The sequence below is a fragment of the Stigmatopora nigra genome, chromosome 20, assembly GCF_051989575.1.
Source record: "Stigmatopora nigra isolate UIUO_SnigA chromosome 20, RoL_Snig_1.1, whole genome shotgun sequence".
NCBI lineage: Eukaryota > Metazoa > Chordata > Actinopteri > Syngnathiformes > Syngnathidae > Stigmatopora > Stigmatopora nigra.
In genome coordinates this window covers 7,225,617-7,239,120 of record NC_135527.1, presented here as the reverse complement: position 1 = coordinate 7,239,120, position 13,504 = coordinate 7,225,617, and the positions used below count along the sequence as shown (strand labels likewise).

The window sequence follows — 13,504 nt, the reverse complement described above, 5'->3', positions numbered from 1 at the left end:
ATTATGTATGGGTGGAGTGAAGGTAATTTTGATATATATTGATTAGAAATATTATTAAAGCAGATATTTGTTACAAAAGGGAACTTTTCGGTTACTGAATGGCATATTTAAAAAAAAAATTAATATTATTTGGCTGACTGCACAGAATCTAAAAATAAACATTGTTTTAGATCGATAAAAAAATGAATATTCATGGCTTTTAATACAGTTCTTTTAATCCATTTATATATATATTTTTAAATTGAAATATTATATCTAAAATGGTCCAGTCCACGTGAAATCGAGTTGACGTTAAAAATCCAAGTTCTGGAACCGATTTATTTGTAAGTAGAGGCACCATTCGAGTCGTATTTCCCCCCCAAAAAAACTTTGACGATCAATGGCGGACGAATGGTTGATGAAGAGCATCCATCTTTGGCATAACGAAACAAGAGATAATAAAACGTGTGGCAATCGGGAGTCAAAGCGCTCCATGTCATGGCGTCCGGATGCACAGAGACGGCTTTAAAGGATTGCCCAGCGTTTGTCCCTTCAGCAAAAGATAGCTAATCAAATCAAGTGGCTGGAATCTGCCGGCTCTTCATTTCCAGGGGGTGCGCATAAACAATGCAGATTGAATTACCAGCAGTTTTTTCCAAGACGTGCAGCAGATCAATTAGAAGCAAAGGTTTGGGGATGAATAATTGGTTAGAAAGTGACCCAAGTGAGGAGAAATGGGACCTTGATTTGTCTTTGGTATTTAACTACTTTGATTTCATGTGGGCTGGACTATTTTAGATATAATATTTTGTAACTGAACTGTATTAAAAGCCATAAATATTCATTTTTTATAGATCTAAAATAATGTTTATTTTAGCTTTTTTAAAATATATTTTTCGATTTTACAAAATTATTTTTGAACTCAAAACAGAAAAAATGATTAAAAAATGACAATTATTGATTTAAAAGGGGAAAAATCAGGACATTTAATTTACATCTATACTCTTCATTTTAATTTAATCCTAAAACAGAAATTCGGCACTCATGATTTACTTTCTCGGACCGCAAAAAATGATGCGGTGGGCCAGATTTGGCCCCCGGGCCGCCACTTTGACACCAAAAGTGGTACATTGTGCTTTATTAAAAAATCCTAAAACAGAAAGTTAAAACTCATGATTTACTTTCTCGGACCGCAAAAAATGATGCGGTGGGCCAGATTTGGCCCTCGGGCCACCACTAGTGATGTAACTTGAAAAGTTCTTTTGTAGAAATATTTGTAAGTAGAGGTAGCATTATAATAGGAGTCAAGAACTTGAAAAATGAAGGTCTGGAGTCCATTTTGGATCCATTTTCATTGTCAAAGTTTCTCCGATAGCGTCGGCTCGTTGAGAATTGAACCCTCCGGGGAAATTTGGACGGTGATGCAGCTGTAGCAAATGCATTTATCTCCCCTAGCAACAGCGCTAATTGAGAGTGAGAGTACAGATGGAGCGTGATATGATCAGAACAAGAGTTAAGAAATTCGGATGAAAATTTGTTTTAGTTCCACAAGAGGATCCACCAACCAGATTTCCCTCTCCAATTAATCAAGGCATGATGCATTAGTGATTTGGGGCGGCAGCTCTGTCAATAAATCTGAGACCGATCACTCCCTAGCTTCACCCGCCCGGTTGAATCATTCACGGAACTTACGTCACGTTCACAAGTAACTGGCGGGCGAGCCTGGCACCATACTTCTTTGTTAATTAGCTCGGAATGCTCCAGAGGGGGAAACTGAATTATTCAGTTTAGAGCACAACGTGGATATAAATACAACAACGACAACAACAAAAAAATCCTTCACACTAAACAGGTCTAAAACTCAAAGCCAGTGGGCCAATCCTGGGACAGTTCAAGTGCAAAAGTCTACTACGTCATCAGGAAATGGCTTGAAATGAACTTATTTTCTCAACATGGGCTCCATCACCCCCATTAGTGGATTACCGTTATTTTCACGACTATAAGGTGCACCGCATTATAAGACTCACCCTCAAGGAATGACATTTTTTCCACATATATAAGGCGCACTGTATTATAAGGCGCACCGTGTATTTTGGAGAAAATGTAAGACTTTTAAGTGCGCCTTATAGTCGTGAAAATACAGTAATTGCTGTTGACTTCCAGGTATGAAGCACTCACTACTTTACAGTCACCTCTAGAGCCAGCCATTGTTGATGTTTTGGATTTTTTTTTATGTATAAAATCTTGCAGTGGGGGAGGAGCTATATGATGGAAGATGTTGTAAACTAAGATGGCTGATCTGCATATTTAACAGTATTGTTTCAGTTCAGGCGTTTATGTTTTTTTAATATCCCACAGTGGTGTTTTTTTTGTTTTGTTTTTCTGTTTTTTTCATATATAAGGCGCACTGGATTATAAGGCACACTGTCTATTTTGGAGAAAATGTAAGACTTTTAAGTGCGCCTTATAGTCGTGAAAATACGGTACACAGAAGGGACTGTTTTCATGCTACCGAAAGTTTAGAGTCCTGATGTTTTTAGGAAAAAAACTGTCCTTACGCTTATTTGTCCGTACTTTGTGGGACTTATAGTGTCTCCCAGAGGCCAGGAACTGCAACAGATTGTAACCAGGGTGGTATGGGTCCCCGATAATGGTCCTGGTTGGAGTATTGGCAGAGTATCTCTAAATAGGGAAGATTCAAGTTACAAAATCAGTTCATTTCTTAAGTAGAGGTACCACTATAAACAGAAAAAAATGCTATATTATGCAAATCTATGATTTACAGTCATAAAGACCCAAGAACAACAATTTAAACTAAAACTTAAAGCCAATTCTATGGCCCTGTCCTCCTTTTATGTTCATTAGTAGTCCAAACACACGTCCTTATTTAACATTTCACCGGCTAGCGACAAAAATGGCTGAGTGCCACTTGGCATTTACATGGACTCTGCACTCCTATCAAGATGTTAGCGTGCACGCTAAGTTGCTAAAATCCTGCAAATCCTGCAAATCGGCCCACCTGGTAACAGTTTTTTGGGGGGAACTTTAGTCCTTTGGACTGGATGGTAACCTTAAGTGGGAGGTTCAATAAAATGCTAACGTTCTAGTACCACTGGTCAACTGAGGACAATACATCCTCTGGTTGCCATGGTAACCCACCACAACATCAAGAGCCGTTCGTCACGAGCTATTCTTCGAGTGTTTCGGCTTCGGCCTGAAGCCCACGCCTTAAAAAGATGATCCTAGCGAGGATCCAGAGTAGAATCGGTGGCTCAAATGCGGGTTTCGACAGCTGCAACAACAACAAAAGACATTTGCCGATTGTGCCGTTCGTTAATAATCATTCGGTTGAAGAATAGCGCCATCGTAATTAGCTTTGTGTATAGTATACGTAGCTCACACACCTGTTGGTTAATGCATTTGGCGCCGCTAAGAAGTCATTGGCAGGACTGGGAAGAGTGGAATATTGTAATTCAGCCATGACTGGCTGTGTTGCTTGGAAACTGCACGCAGAGCATGATGGGATTTATCCGGGATGTCCAAGGGAGCGCTGTCTCATCACATAATTTTTTTCTCTTTTTTAGTACAGGACCGTGGTAGATTTAAAGGATGGATGAGGAATAAAGCTTTGTTCTTGTTGTTGTTTTTTGAACGCATTTGATCAATAATAGGTGATGAAGGGGTTAGGGTGAGGGTTAGGGTGAGGGTGAGGTATTAGGGTGAGGGTTAGGGTTAGTTTCAAGTATGATATGTTAGGGTTAGGGTTACATGTGTGATAGGGTAAGGGTTACATGTGTGATAGGGTTAGGGTTATACGTGTGATAGGGTTAGGGTTACGTGTGATAGGGTTGGGGTTAGATGTGTGATAGGGTTAGGGTTACGTGTGATAGGGTTGGGGTTAGATGTGTGATAGGGTTGGGGTTAGATGTGTGATAGGGTTAGGGGTACATGTGTGATAGGGTTAGGGTTAGATGTGTGATAGGGTTAGGGGTACATGTGTGATAGGGTTGGGGTTAGATGTGTGATAGGGTTAGGGGTACATGTGTGTTATGGTTTGGGTTACATGTGTGATAGGGTTAGGGTTACATGTGTGATAGGGTTAGGGTTACATGTGTGATTGGGTTAGGGTTTCATGTGTGATAGGGTTAGGGTTAGATGTGTAATAGGTTTAGGGTTATATGTGTGATAGCGTTAGGGATATGATTAGTTTTAGGGTCAGTTCCAGTATGATATGTTCATATGTTATAGGGTTTTAATTAGTTTTAGGATTAGGGTTTCTTCATGTGTGATAGGGTTAGGTTTAGGGTTGCTAGTTCATGTGTTATCAGGTTAGGTTTAGGGCTACTAGTTCATGTTTGATAGGGTTAAGTTTATGTTTAGGGTTACTAGTTTATGTGTGATAGGGTTAGGTTTAGATCTAGGGTTACTAGTTCATGCTTGATAGGGTTAGGATTAGTTTTAGGGCTAGTTCATGTATTATGTTTATTTGTGGTAGGGTAAGGATTAGTTTTAGGATGAGGGTTAGTTCATGTGTGATAAGTCCATGGCCAAAATACATACAGACCAATCCATTCCAATGATGTCTACATTTGTTGTTCATCTCAACAGGAATTTGTCAAAAAGTGACCGCCAAGAAACAGCCGCCAAGTACTAGCTCGCTAAATGAGACGTTTACTCCCAAAGAGGAAGATGTCTAATTTCATAATTACACTGATCAGAGCACAACCCGTCACTCAACGTACTGTTAGCAAACAAGTCTTGCTAGAAGAAAAGAAGATTACTATTGTTGAAGTACTATACATACACTATAGAATGAGAAAGTGTTAAACGGGTATTCATTTGTAAAGCTTTTCTTCCAAGCTATTCAGTCACCAAGCATCAGGTGCAACTTGGGTGAATACAATTTTCCTCAAGGACACTTGGAACTGCCTAGAAAAAATGGAATAAAATAGTTTCCTCCTGTTTGTAATTTGATTCCTAAATTTAGTTTGATGCTTGAGTCCATTTCTGGCTTGGATTAAGTCATTACCCGTGTTTTTTCCAGCGTCCTTGTCCCCAATGACTGAAAAGTTTCATTTGTGCTTATGTGTATTTATTCCTCTACGTCAAGGGTGTCAAATATATGGCCCGTGGGTTGTTCTCCATCCATTAAGAGTTTAAAAATAACTTTGAAATGACTTAAAATAAAGAAAATGTGACTTGGAATTGCTCAAAAAACAACAAAATCACTCAGAATTAACAGGAAAAGACCTTAAATTTACAGTACCCTGAAAATGATTCACGAAGAAGACCCTCAGTGTAATCGGCGTGTTTATTGTCATTATGATGGGCAAACAGTGTCAAGCACCCCCCGAATGATCACACTAGCACAAAGGCAGATTTTTTTTGCGTATTTTTATGTTATCGTTATTAATCAGCTGCCTGATTATCACTTAAAACTTGACATATAATTTACCTGATGATTTATTTTGGGTTGAAATTTTAGGGAGGAGCTTAATATAGAAAAAATCTTACAGAATGTAAACATAATTCTGATTTAATTTTAATATAATCCATTAATTTTGATGGGAATATCCAATTAACCAATCATGTTTTCTACCCTGTCTGATTCACTGTTAAGTCACGCCCCTAAAAAAGTGCATTATGAAGCTTTGCTGCCCTCTAGCGAGCCACAATTCCCCCAGATTTGGACTACATGTGTTTTTTTTCAGATTTTTTGGACATTCTGGTGTCCCCTAAAAAAAGAGAAGCAGTGTCACATGAAGGCAACTTAGGAGGACATTTTCATGCTTTTAGATTTTGTGCGTAACATTCAAAAGTAGCACACTCACCGATTTTTCTATTTTGAGGGGTGGCGGCTTCCATTTAAATGTCTAAGCAGAGTTTAAGTGGCCAAGTGGTTAGCATAAGCACAGATTATAAGTAGAATATAGTATCGTATAAGTGCTTTTCCTTCCAGAAAAATAGTCGTTTCATGGGCTTGAGTCTTTTTTTGGAGTCATGGTTCGTGGTATTTTATGACTCAACATGTGCTTGACGAAGGGGGAGTGGTCAAATACAGGAGCAGGTGTAAGGAGGAGCTAGCTTTCCTCTAAATGGGCCAAATGTGCAGTGATGGAGGGTAAGTTTGCTCTTGTAAGTCCATGTTTTAGTTGTGCATTTTTCACCAGGAGGCGTGGCTTCTTCTCTGAGGATGCTAGGAAGAGGAGGAGTCATCGAGTGGGGGCGGGGACAAAGTGGAAGAACTGGACTGAGGGTGTCGTGGCGGGTTGTTTGGCGTGGAAGCACTCCTACTCCTGGACTTGCATAGATAGAACTGAAACTTTCCGTTTTCCTGTCTTTGGTTGGGATGGGATTCTTTCCGGAGGTTTTTATTGGATTAGAAAATGGCTATACAGTGGTAGCTTGATCAAGAGCAACCTGAGTTTCTACAGATAGCATTTTTCGCTAATGGGATTAGCATCGAGGGACTCTCCCTTAAAAAACGTTGTTTTCAACTAAACTGTGATTAAAGTACATGAATAAATGCTAATGGGGTTGTACACAAACTTCAGATAATGAAGATCATGGGTATGTATTCTTCATCCTCTGCCAAAAACGACAAATAAATCGTGTTTACTATATTTATGATGTCAATTCTTTTGGAATTAAAGGGTGGAAAAGATGGCCAGGAAATGACATAATGCCACAAGTTAAAGCGCCACTGTATAGCCAATAAGACAATCCAAAATGGTGACCACCTGTTTTTGGAGGTTCAGAGACGGTCCCCAGCATGGCAGCTCTCGTCTCCGTGGATGATGAGCACGGGGAAGAAGAAGGCGTCCTGATAAGATGGAGGACGTTCCCTCTCAGCTGGAGCCGCTTCACTTTCCTCGTCCCCGTCCCCATCTCCGTCCTCCTCTCTCCCGTCCTCTAGCTCCTCGTCTTCGTCCTCCTCGCCCTCCAGAACGCCTCGGGTTTCCTCGTCCTCCTGCCGGGACCCTAGACCCAAGAACCCCCCCGCGCCGCCTCCCCCGGCGGCTCCACTCGCCGCCCCGTCTTCCCGACTTCCCGCCAGTCCTCCCCCAACACTTCGGGAATGAAGCAGGCTGTTCCGTCTGCCGCCCCCTAGCCTACCCAAGGAAAACCCACTGCGACTGAGCACTAGCCGGCCACCCACCGGCCCCCCGCCACGCCCGGCCGCCCTCAGACCTGCCACCGTGGCGTTGAGCAAGGCAGTGGTACCCATTGGCGCCCTCAGTCGGGAGGGAAGGCTGGAACTGGACGTGGTCCGCCGACATCGGGGGCAACTCTGGAGCAGATAAGTCGAGTTGAAGACAGCAGGAAGCGCTAAGGGAGGCCGGTTACCCTCCAGGTTGGGAATAGTGCCCGGGGGCCCGGACACGGGTGTGTAAGTACCCGTGTTTGTCCCCCCGCTAGCATCCAAGTCCATGAGGATAGCCTCGGAGTAGCTAGGCACCATCTGTTGGTTACAACGGATGTGCCACTCCAGTTCCGTCATGTCCACCGTGTTAACCCGGGAGATGGATCTGTAGCTAGACCCATTAGCCACACCTCCGTTCTCAGTCTCTCCTCGGCCTCGGCCGCCGCCTCCCGGTCCGGCGCCTGGGCGTACGCCCCCCGCGCCGAGATCTTCGTCCTCCCCGAATAGCTTCTCCACGTGGTAGTGAACATAGGCCGTGCGGTATTCGGATACCACCCGCAACGGCCATGACAGAAGCAAAGCTGAGGCCAGCCAGAATACTCTGTACCTGGAGAACCATGGCTGGCGAGTGGGATCCGGGAACGCCAGGATGTGTTCACGGAAATCAACGTTCTTCAGGTGCATGCCTTCTCTAGCCTCCATGTAGTCGTCCAGACCCTCGTTTTCGCCGAAGAACCGGGCTCGCTTGGGACAGGGAGTAAAACAGAGGGTGAAACCAGGCGAGAACTGGTATCCCCAGGGGTTTTTCCGTCTTACTTACCTGGGTGAGATAAGCAGCCTCAGCCCTGGCGCTAGAAAAGCTGAGAACAGAAGAAGTAGTGGACTTTCAGAAGGAATAGAACACAGGTAAACGGCGTGGACTCACCTGAAGCACTTGGTGAAGCGAAGGCGAACTGCCGAATGCAACTGGAGGTCCAACAACTCTTTGGATACATCCTTAACCCCGTAGCGGGCGTAGTCAAACTCGGAACTGGATGCGTGAGTGTTAACCCGCTCGTGGTAGACCTGCCCAAAGTAAAATATATCAAATTTACACTTTGTTTTTTAAATTTGGACCAGTTTTTGTCAATTCCTCAGATCAATGTCCAACAACCCTACAAAATGGACATATATTTTCGTCTTCTTTGCTGAAAAATAGGGTCACAAAACATCCCCATACCTGCGTGGTGGTGTACGCATCCCCATTGCGATATCTGGTCACCTGCCGAGTCCTTCTCACATAGTGGTAGCTAATAGCCTTCCACCAAATACAGGGCGTGCCCTGTTGAAGCCGCTGTACACGCTCGTACACATCCTAATGGACAAAGACACTAATTTCCTTGCATTCCGAGATCCTAACCAGAACAGAAGAATCGTACTCACCCGGAATTCCGCGTGAGCCAAGACCGCCGTCTTGGAGAAGCAGTGCCAACATTCCACCAAGTAAACCACGTAAAGCATGGCCAGGAAAGCCAGTGGGATGTAGAGGTAACCACTGGAACAGGGGCTTTCCAAACGTTCCACGTCGCTGTAGTAGGCGGCTGAGGTGGAGTTACCGTCGGCGGCCGCTATGCGAACAGGCGACGAGCTGAGTACTGGCACACGGCACATGGCGCACCAGGCCAGGGTGGCGAAACACCCGTACATAAGGAGCGTCAGAAGGAGGCACTTCCAGTGGCACTCCCGGCAAAGGGACGACGCCACCGACTGCTGGAGTGGACGTTGCTGAGGAGACGGAGAATTGGGAGGAACTTATTTTCTGTAGAGAGGCTCGCAGGGGGTGCTGAAGCCTATTCCAGTTATGAGACACCCTGAATTGGTGCTCAGCCAAATTGCAGGGTACAGAAAACTATTCCTGCTTACATAAGGGGTCCTTTAGAGCCTTCAATTAGCTTAGCTAGGTTTTTGAGATGTGTGAGTACCCAGAAAACACCTACAAAAGCCCGGGGAGAACATGCAAACCCTACATAGGAACCTCTATGATGTTAACGCGCTATCCACTTTCCCATCATACCATTTTCATAGGTATTTGTCCTATTTGGCAGTCTATATTCTTTATCCTCCATTTTTTTAGTAAACTGCTATTTACGTGTGGATACTCAATACTATGAGGATTTTTGAAAGAGATTGAAGTACTGTGGTTTGTCCTGGCGACATTTTTCTAACGACCTTCCTGCTTGGTTAAAGGGTGTCCCATTTCACCGTGTGTAAGCTTGCGGCTGTGCGCAAAACTGATGCATTACCACCATGAACGCATCACGGCATTAGTGATGAAAATTAGTGAGTGCCTGGCTAAGTGCAGGCGGTCCTGATTGCGGCGTGAGGACATTCAATGCCGATGTATGTTATTTATTTTTGTAGGAAATGCTTACAAAAAGCAACATCCAAACTCATATCAAGTAGTAGTAGAGGTAGTTGTCATATTATTATTATTATTAGTAGTAGTAGTTGTCATTTTAGAAGTAGCGGTAGTATGTAGTTGTCATTTCAGTAGTAAAAGTAGTATGTGGTTGTCATTTTAGAAGTAGTAGTAGAATGTAGTTGTCATTTTAGTAGTAGTAGTAGTATGTAGTTGTCATTTTAGTAGTAGTCGTATGTAGTTGTCATTTTAGTAGTAGTAGTATGTAGTCGTCATTTTTGTAGTACTAGTAGTATGTAGTTGTCATTTTAGTAGTAGTATATAGTTGTCATTATAGTAGTGGTTTGTAGTTGTCATTTTAGTAGTAGTATGTAGTTGTCATCTTAGTAGTAGTATGTAGTTGTCATTTTAGTAGTAGTATGTAGTTGTCATTTTAGTAGTAGTATGTAGTTGTCATTTTAGTAGTAGTATGTAGTTGTCATTTTAGTAGTAGTATGTAGTTGTCATTTTAGTAGTAGTGGTAGTAGTATGTAGTTGTCATTTTAGTAGTAGTAGTAGTATATAGTTGTCATTTTAGTAGTAGTATATAGTTGTCATTTTAGTAGTAGTAGAAGTATATAGTTGTCATTTTAGTTGTACTTGTAGCATGTTAATTATTTAGCGTTGGAGAATTCTTGGAGATTGTGGACAACTGCACCCCAAATGTCAAATCCTGTGGTCTTATCCCACTCCTGTCCTCCTACCTTGAGTTATGTCATCATTCCCCATCTCTGAATTTTCTCTCCCTCCCTCCTTCAAATCACTCTCCACCCCCCGTCTTCGCCGCTACTTCCTGCCTCCCTCGGCGACTGTTTCTAAGTGGATCAGAGAGCGAGAGTCAAGGCAACATTCATGGAATTTGTACAGAAATACTCACAAAAAGCAACACCCAAACTCATATTTAAACCACTGGTACTCATTTCTCCGTTCTTCATTGAACCTAACAAAACTTCATGACAGCATTGGTTTGTTTTGAAGATATTTTAGATTCCATTTTTTTTTGCATGGACACGCCGATTGTGCTCGCTATAATTAGCAAATCCCAGCGCGTGGGCGACCAATGAGGCGAGGATCTGGAAAATAGGTTGTTAGGAAGGCCTTAAACGGGAATATAGTATTCTTTTGTCAGGGATACTGTACGTGTAGTCTTAGAAAATGGAGGAAGGACTCCACTGCACTTTGCCAGCTGACTATTGACTAAAGGTAAATGAGATAAGTGCTAGAGTGCCAGGTTGGAGGATGAGGCCAGGCCATATATATACGCCATCCCAAAACAGGAAGGCGCCTTTAATGAGGGTGATGATGGCCCACTTGATCCGATGGGTGCTAGAACCAAACCTTCTTTTTTAGTAGTAGTAGTATGTAGTTGGCATTTTAGTAGTGATAGTAGTATGTAGTTGTCATTTTAGTAGTAGCTGTAGTATGTAGTTGTCATTCTAGTAGTAGTAGTACTATGTGGTTGTCATTTCAGTGGTAGTAGTAGTATGTAGTTGTCATTTTAGTAGTAGTAATAGTATGTAGTTGTCATTTTAGTAGTAGTAGTAGTATGTAGTTGTCTTTTTAGTAGTAGTATGCAGTTGTCATTTTAGTAGTACTATGTAGTTGTCATTTTAGTCGTAGTAGTATGTAGTTGTCATTTTAGTAGTAATATGTAGTCATCATTTTAGTAGTAGTATGTACTTGTTATTTTAGTAGTAGTATGCAGTTGTCAGTTTAGTAGTAGTATGTAGTTGTTATTTTAGTAGTAGTATGTACTTGTTATTTTAGTAGTAGTATGCAGTTGTCATTTTAGTAGTAGTATGTAGTTGTTATTTTAGTAGTAGTATGTACTTGTTATTTTAGTAGTAGTATGCAGTTGTCATTTTAGTAGTAGTATGTAGTTGTTATTTTAGTGGTAGTAGTAGTATGTAGTTGTCATTTTAGTAGTAGTAGTAGTATGTAGTGTTCATTTTAGAAGCAGTAGTAGTATGGAGTTGTCATTTTAGTAGTAGTAGTATATAGTTGTCATTTTAGTTGTAGTAGTAGTATGTAGTTGTCATTTTAGTAGTAGTAGTATATAGTTGTCATTTTAGTTGTAGTAGTAGTAGTATATAGTTGTCATTTTAGTTGTAGTAGTAGTATGTAGTTGTCATTTTAGTAGTAGTAGTATATAGTTGTCATTTTAGTTGTAGTAGTAGTAGTATATAGTTGTCATTTTAGTAGCAGTAGTAGTATGTAGTTGTCATTGACTCCCATATTCTGTTTGACTTTTGTATAAGGAACAATTGTGCAGATGCAATGTCATTATGGAATACCTCACTTAAGAGGAATAAAAAATGAAAACATTCAGATATTATGAGCTTTCTAAATTTGACAAAATGTAGTACACTACAATGCCCGCATTGGCTAAAAATGTGCAAATATTGGACTGTTTTCTTGCATTCAATGGACCAAAACATCAACTTTTAGACCCCAAAAAGGGGAAAATATCATTCCCTATTATTAGTATTAGTATTATGATGAGACATCTATAGTGCAATGCTAAGCAGTATCATCTAATTGGCTGAAGGGCATCCACCACCACAACCACAATCAAAACAACAATGCACCGTGCAAGCCTGTTTAAGCACTATAGTGTCCTTGACTGGGTGACTATGGAGGTCTCTTCAATGTCTCCCCCCACCCCAAAAAAAATTGCGCAACTTGTCCATGTCCTTACCTGCTCACGTCCTGAGCCGTCCTCCAAAATGGGCTCTTGTGCAGAGGCCCTCTCCTCCTCCGTCCGCATCTTCCTCGCCTCCTCCCCCTTTAGGAGCGGGTTCAGGCGGCGGCGGCGGCGGCGGCGTCCGAAGCCAGGGACCTCCTCCCGGGTGGAGCAGCCGGCGCGGTCACCCCATCCGCCGCGGGTCGGTGTCCGATTTCACCATGGCGCCGGCGCCTGCGGCAAACGGGCATCATATAGTCCGTTTAAAGGTTCCTCCGCCGACTCCGTGGAGTGGGGGATGGATGATGGAGAAGGGGGTGGGGTGGGGGGTTATAGAAATATATAAATAATTCAAAAAGCAAAGTCACACCGTGTCCTGGTTCCCGCCGATGGTCCGTGGCGCAAAGACGACTATTCTGGTGGTAGAGGATGACAGACGGAGGAGACGCTTCTGCTTTTGCACCTTGCGTTTGTGTGACGTCATCTCCACTTTGGCACACACGCGGGCGGGCGCACGCATTTGATGAGATGCGCACGTGCTAAAGTCCATTGATGAAGTGCACGCGGAAATCGGTTTTGTTTAAAAATATCACAGATGAAGTAAAAAAAAAATGCAAAGAATATTTAGTATGTAAAATGTTTGTGTTTGAAAAAAATGTTGTAAAAATATTGTGAATAGGGGGGAAAATAATAAAAAATACTATAAACTATGATAAAATGACAACTACTACTACGAATACGACAACTACTACTACGAATACGACAACTACTACTACGAATACGACAACTACTACTACGAATACGACAACTACTACTACGAATACGACAACTACTACTACGAATATGACAATTACTACTACGAATACGACAACTACTACTACGAATACGACAACTACTACTACGAATACGACAACTACTACTACGAATATGACAACTACTACGAATATGACAACTACTACGAATATGACAATTACCACGACGAATATGTCAACTACTACGAATATGACAATTACTACTACAAATATGACAATTACTACTACGAATATGACAACTACTACTACGAATATGACAACTACTACTACAAATATGACAACTACTACTAAAAATATGACAACTACTACTACAAATATGACAACTACTACTACTAATATGACAACTACTACTACTAATATGACAACTAATACAGCTCCATTCTAGGTAATGTACAACATAACATCTAACCACCACTACTACTACTAGTACTAGTACTACTACCCAGTCT

The 13,504-nt window shown here is 41.9% G+C and overlaps 1 protein-coding gene across 1 annotated transcript; it reads right to left on the bottom strand.

The window, feature by feature from the left end:
- Window positions 1-5,272: 5,272 nt before the first annotated feature.
- LOC144213873 (transmembrane protein 151B-like) lies at window positions 5,273-12,751 on the bottom strand. The gene is made up of 7 exons (XM_077742581.1): window positions 12,614-12,751; window positions 12,259-12,477; window positions 8,546-8,887; window positions 8,343-8,477; window positions 8,049-8,188; window positions 7,944-7,983; window positions 5,273-7,867 (listed from the first exon to the last, which is right to left on the bottom strand). Exons 2-7 carry the CDS (start codon window positions 12,325-12,327, stop codon window positions 6,734-6,736), a joined length of 1,860 nt encoding a protein of 619 aa, XP_077598707.1. The 5' UTR covers window positions 12,328-12,477; window positions 12,614-12,751; the 3' UTR covers window positions 5,273-6,733.
- Window positions 12,752-13,504: the final 753 nt, after the last annotated feature.

What these genes read in the sequence shown, in the direction of transcription:
- LOC144213873 (XM_077742581.1), bottom strand. Translation starts at nt 12,327, where the DNA reads ATGCGGACGGAGGAGGAGAGGGCCTCTGCACAAGAGCCCATTTTGGAG. An exon ending in TGGCTCACGCGGAATTCCGG is followed by an intron (nt 8,478 to 8,545) that starts GTGAGTACGATT and finishes TTTGTCCATTAG; the next exon opens with GATGTGTACGAGCGTGTACA. An exon ending in CGCTTCACCAAGTGCTTCAG is followed by an intron (nt 7,984 to 8,048) that starts GTGAGTCCACGC and finishes TTCTGTTCTCAG; the next exon opens with CTTTTCTAGCGCCAGGGCTG.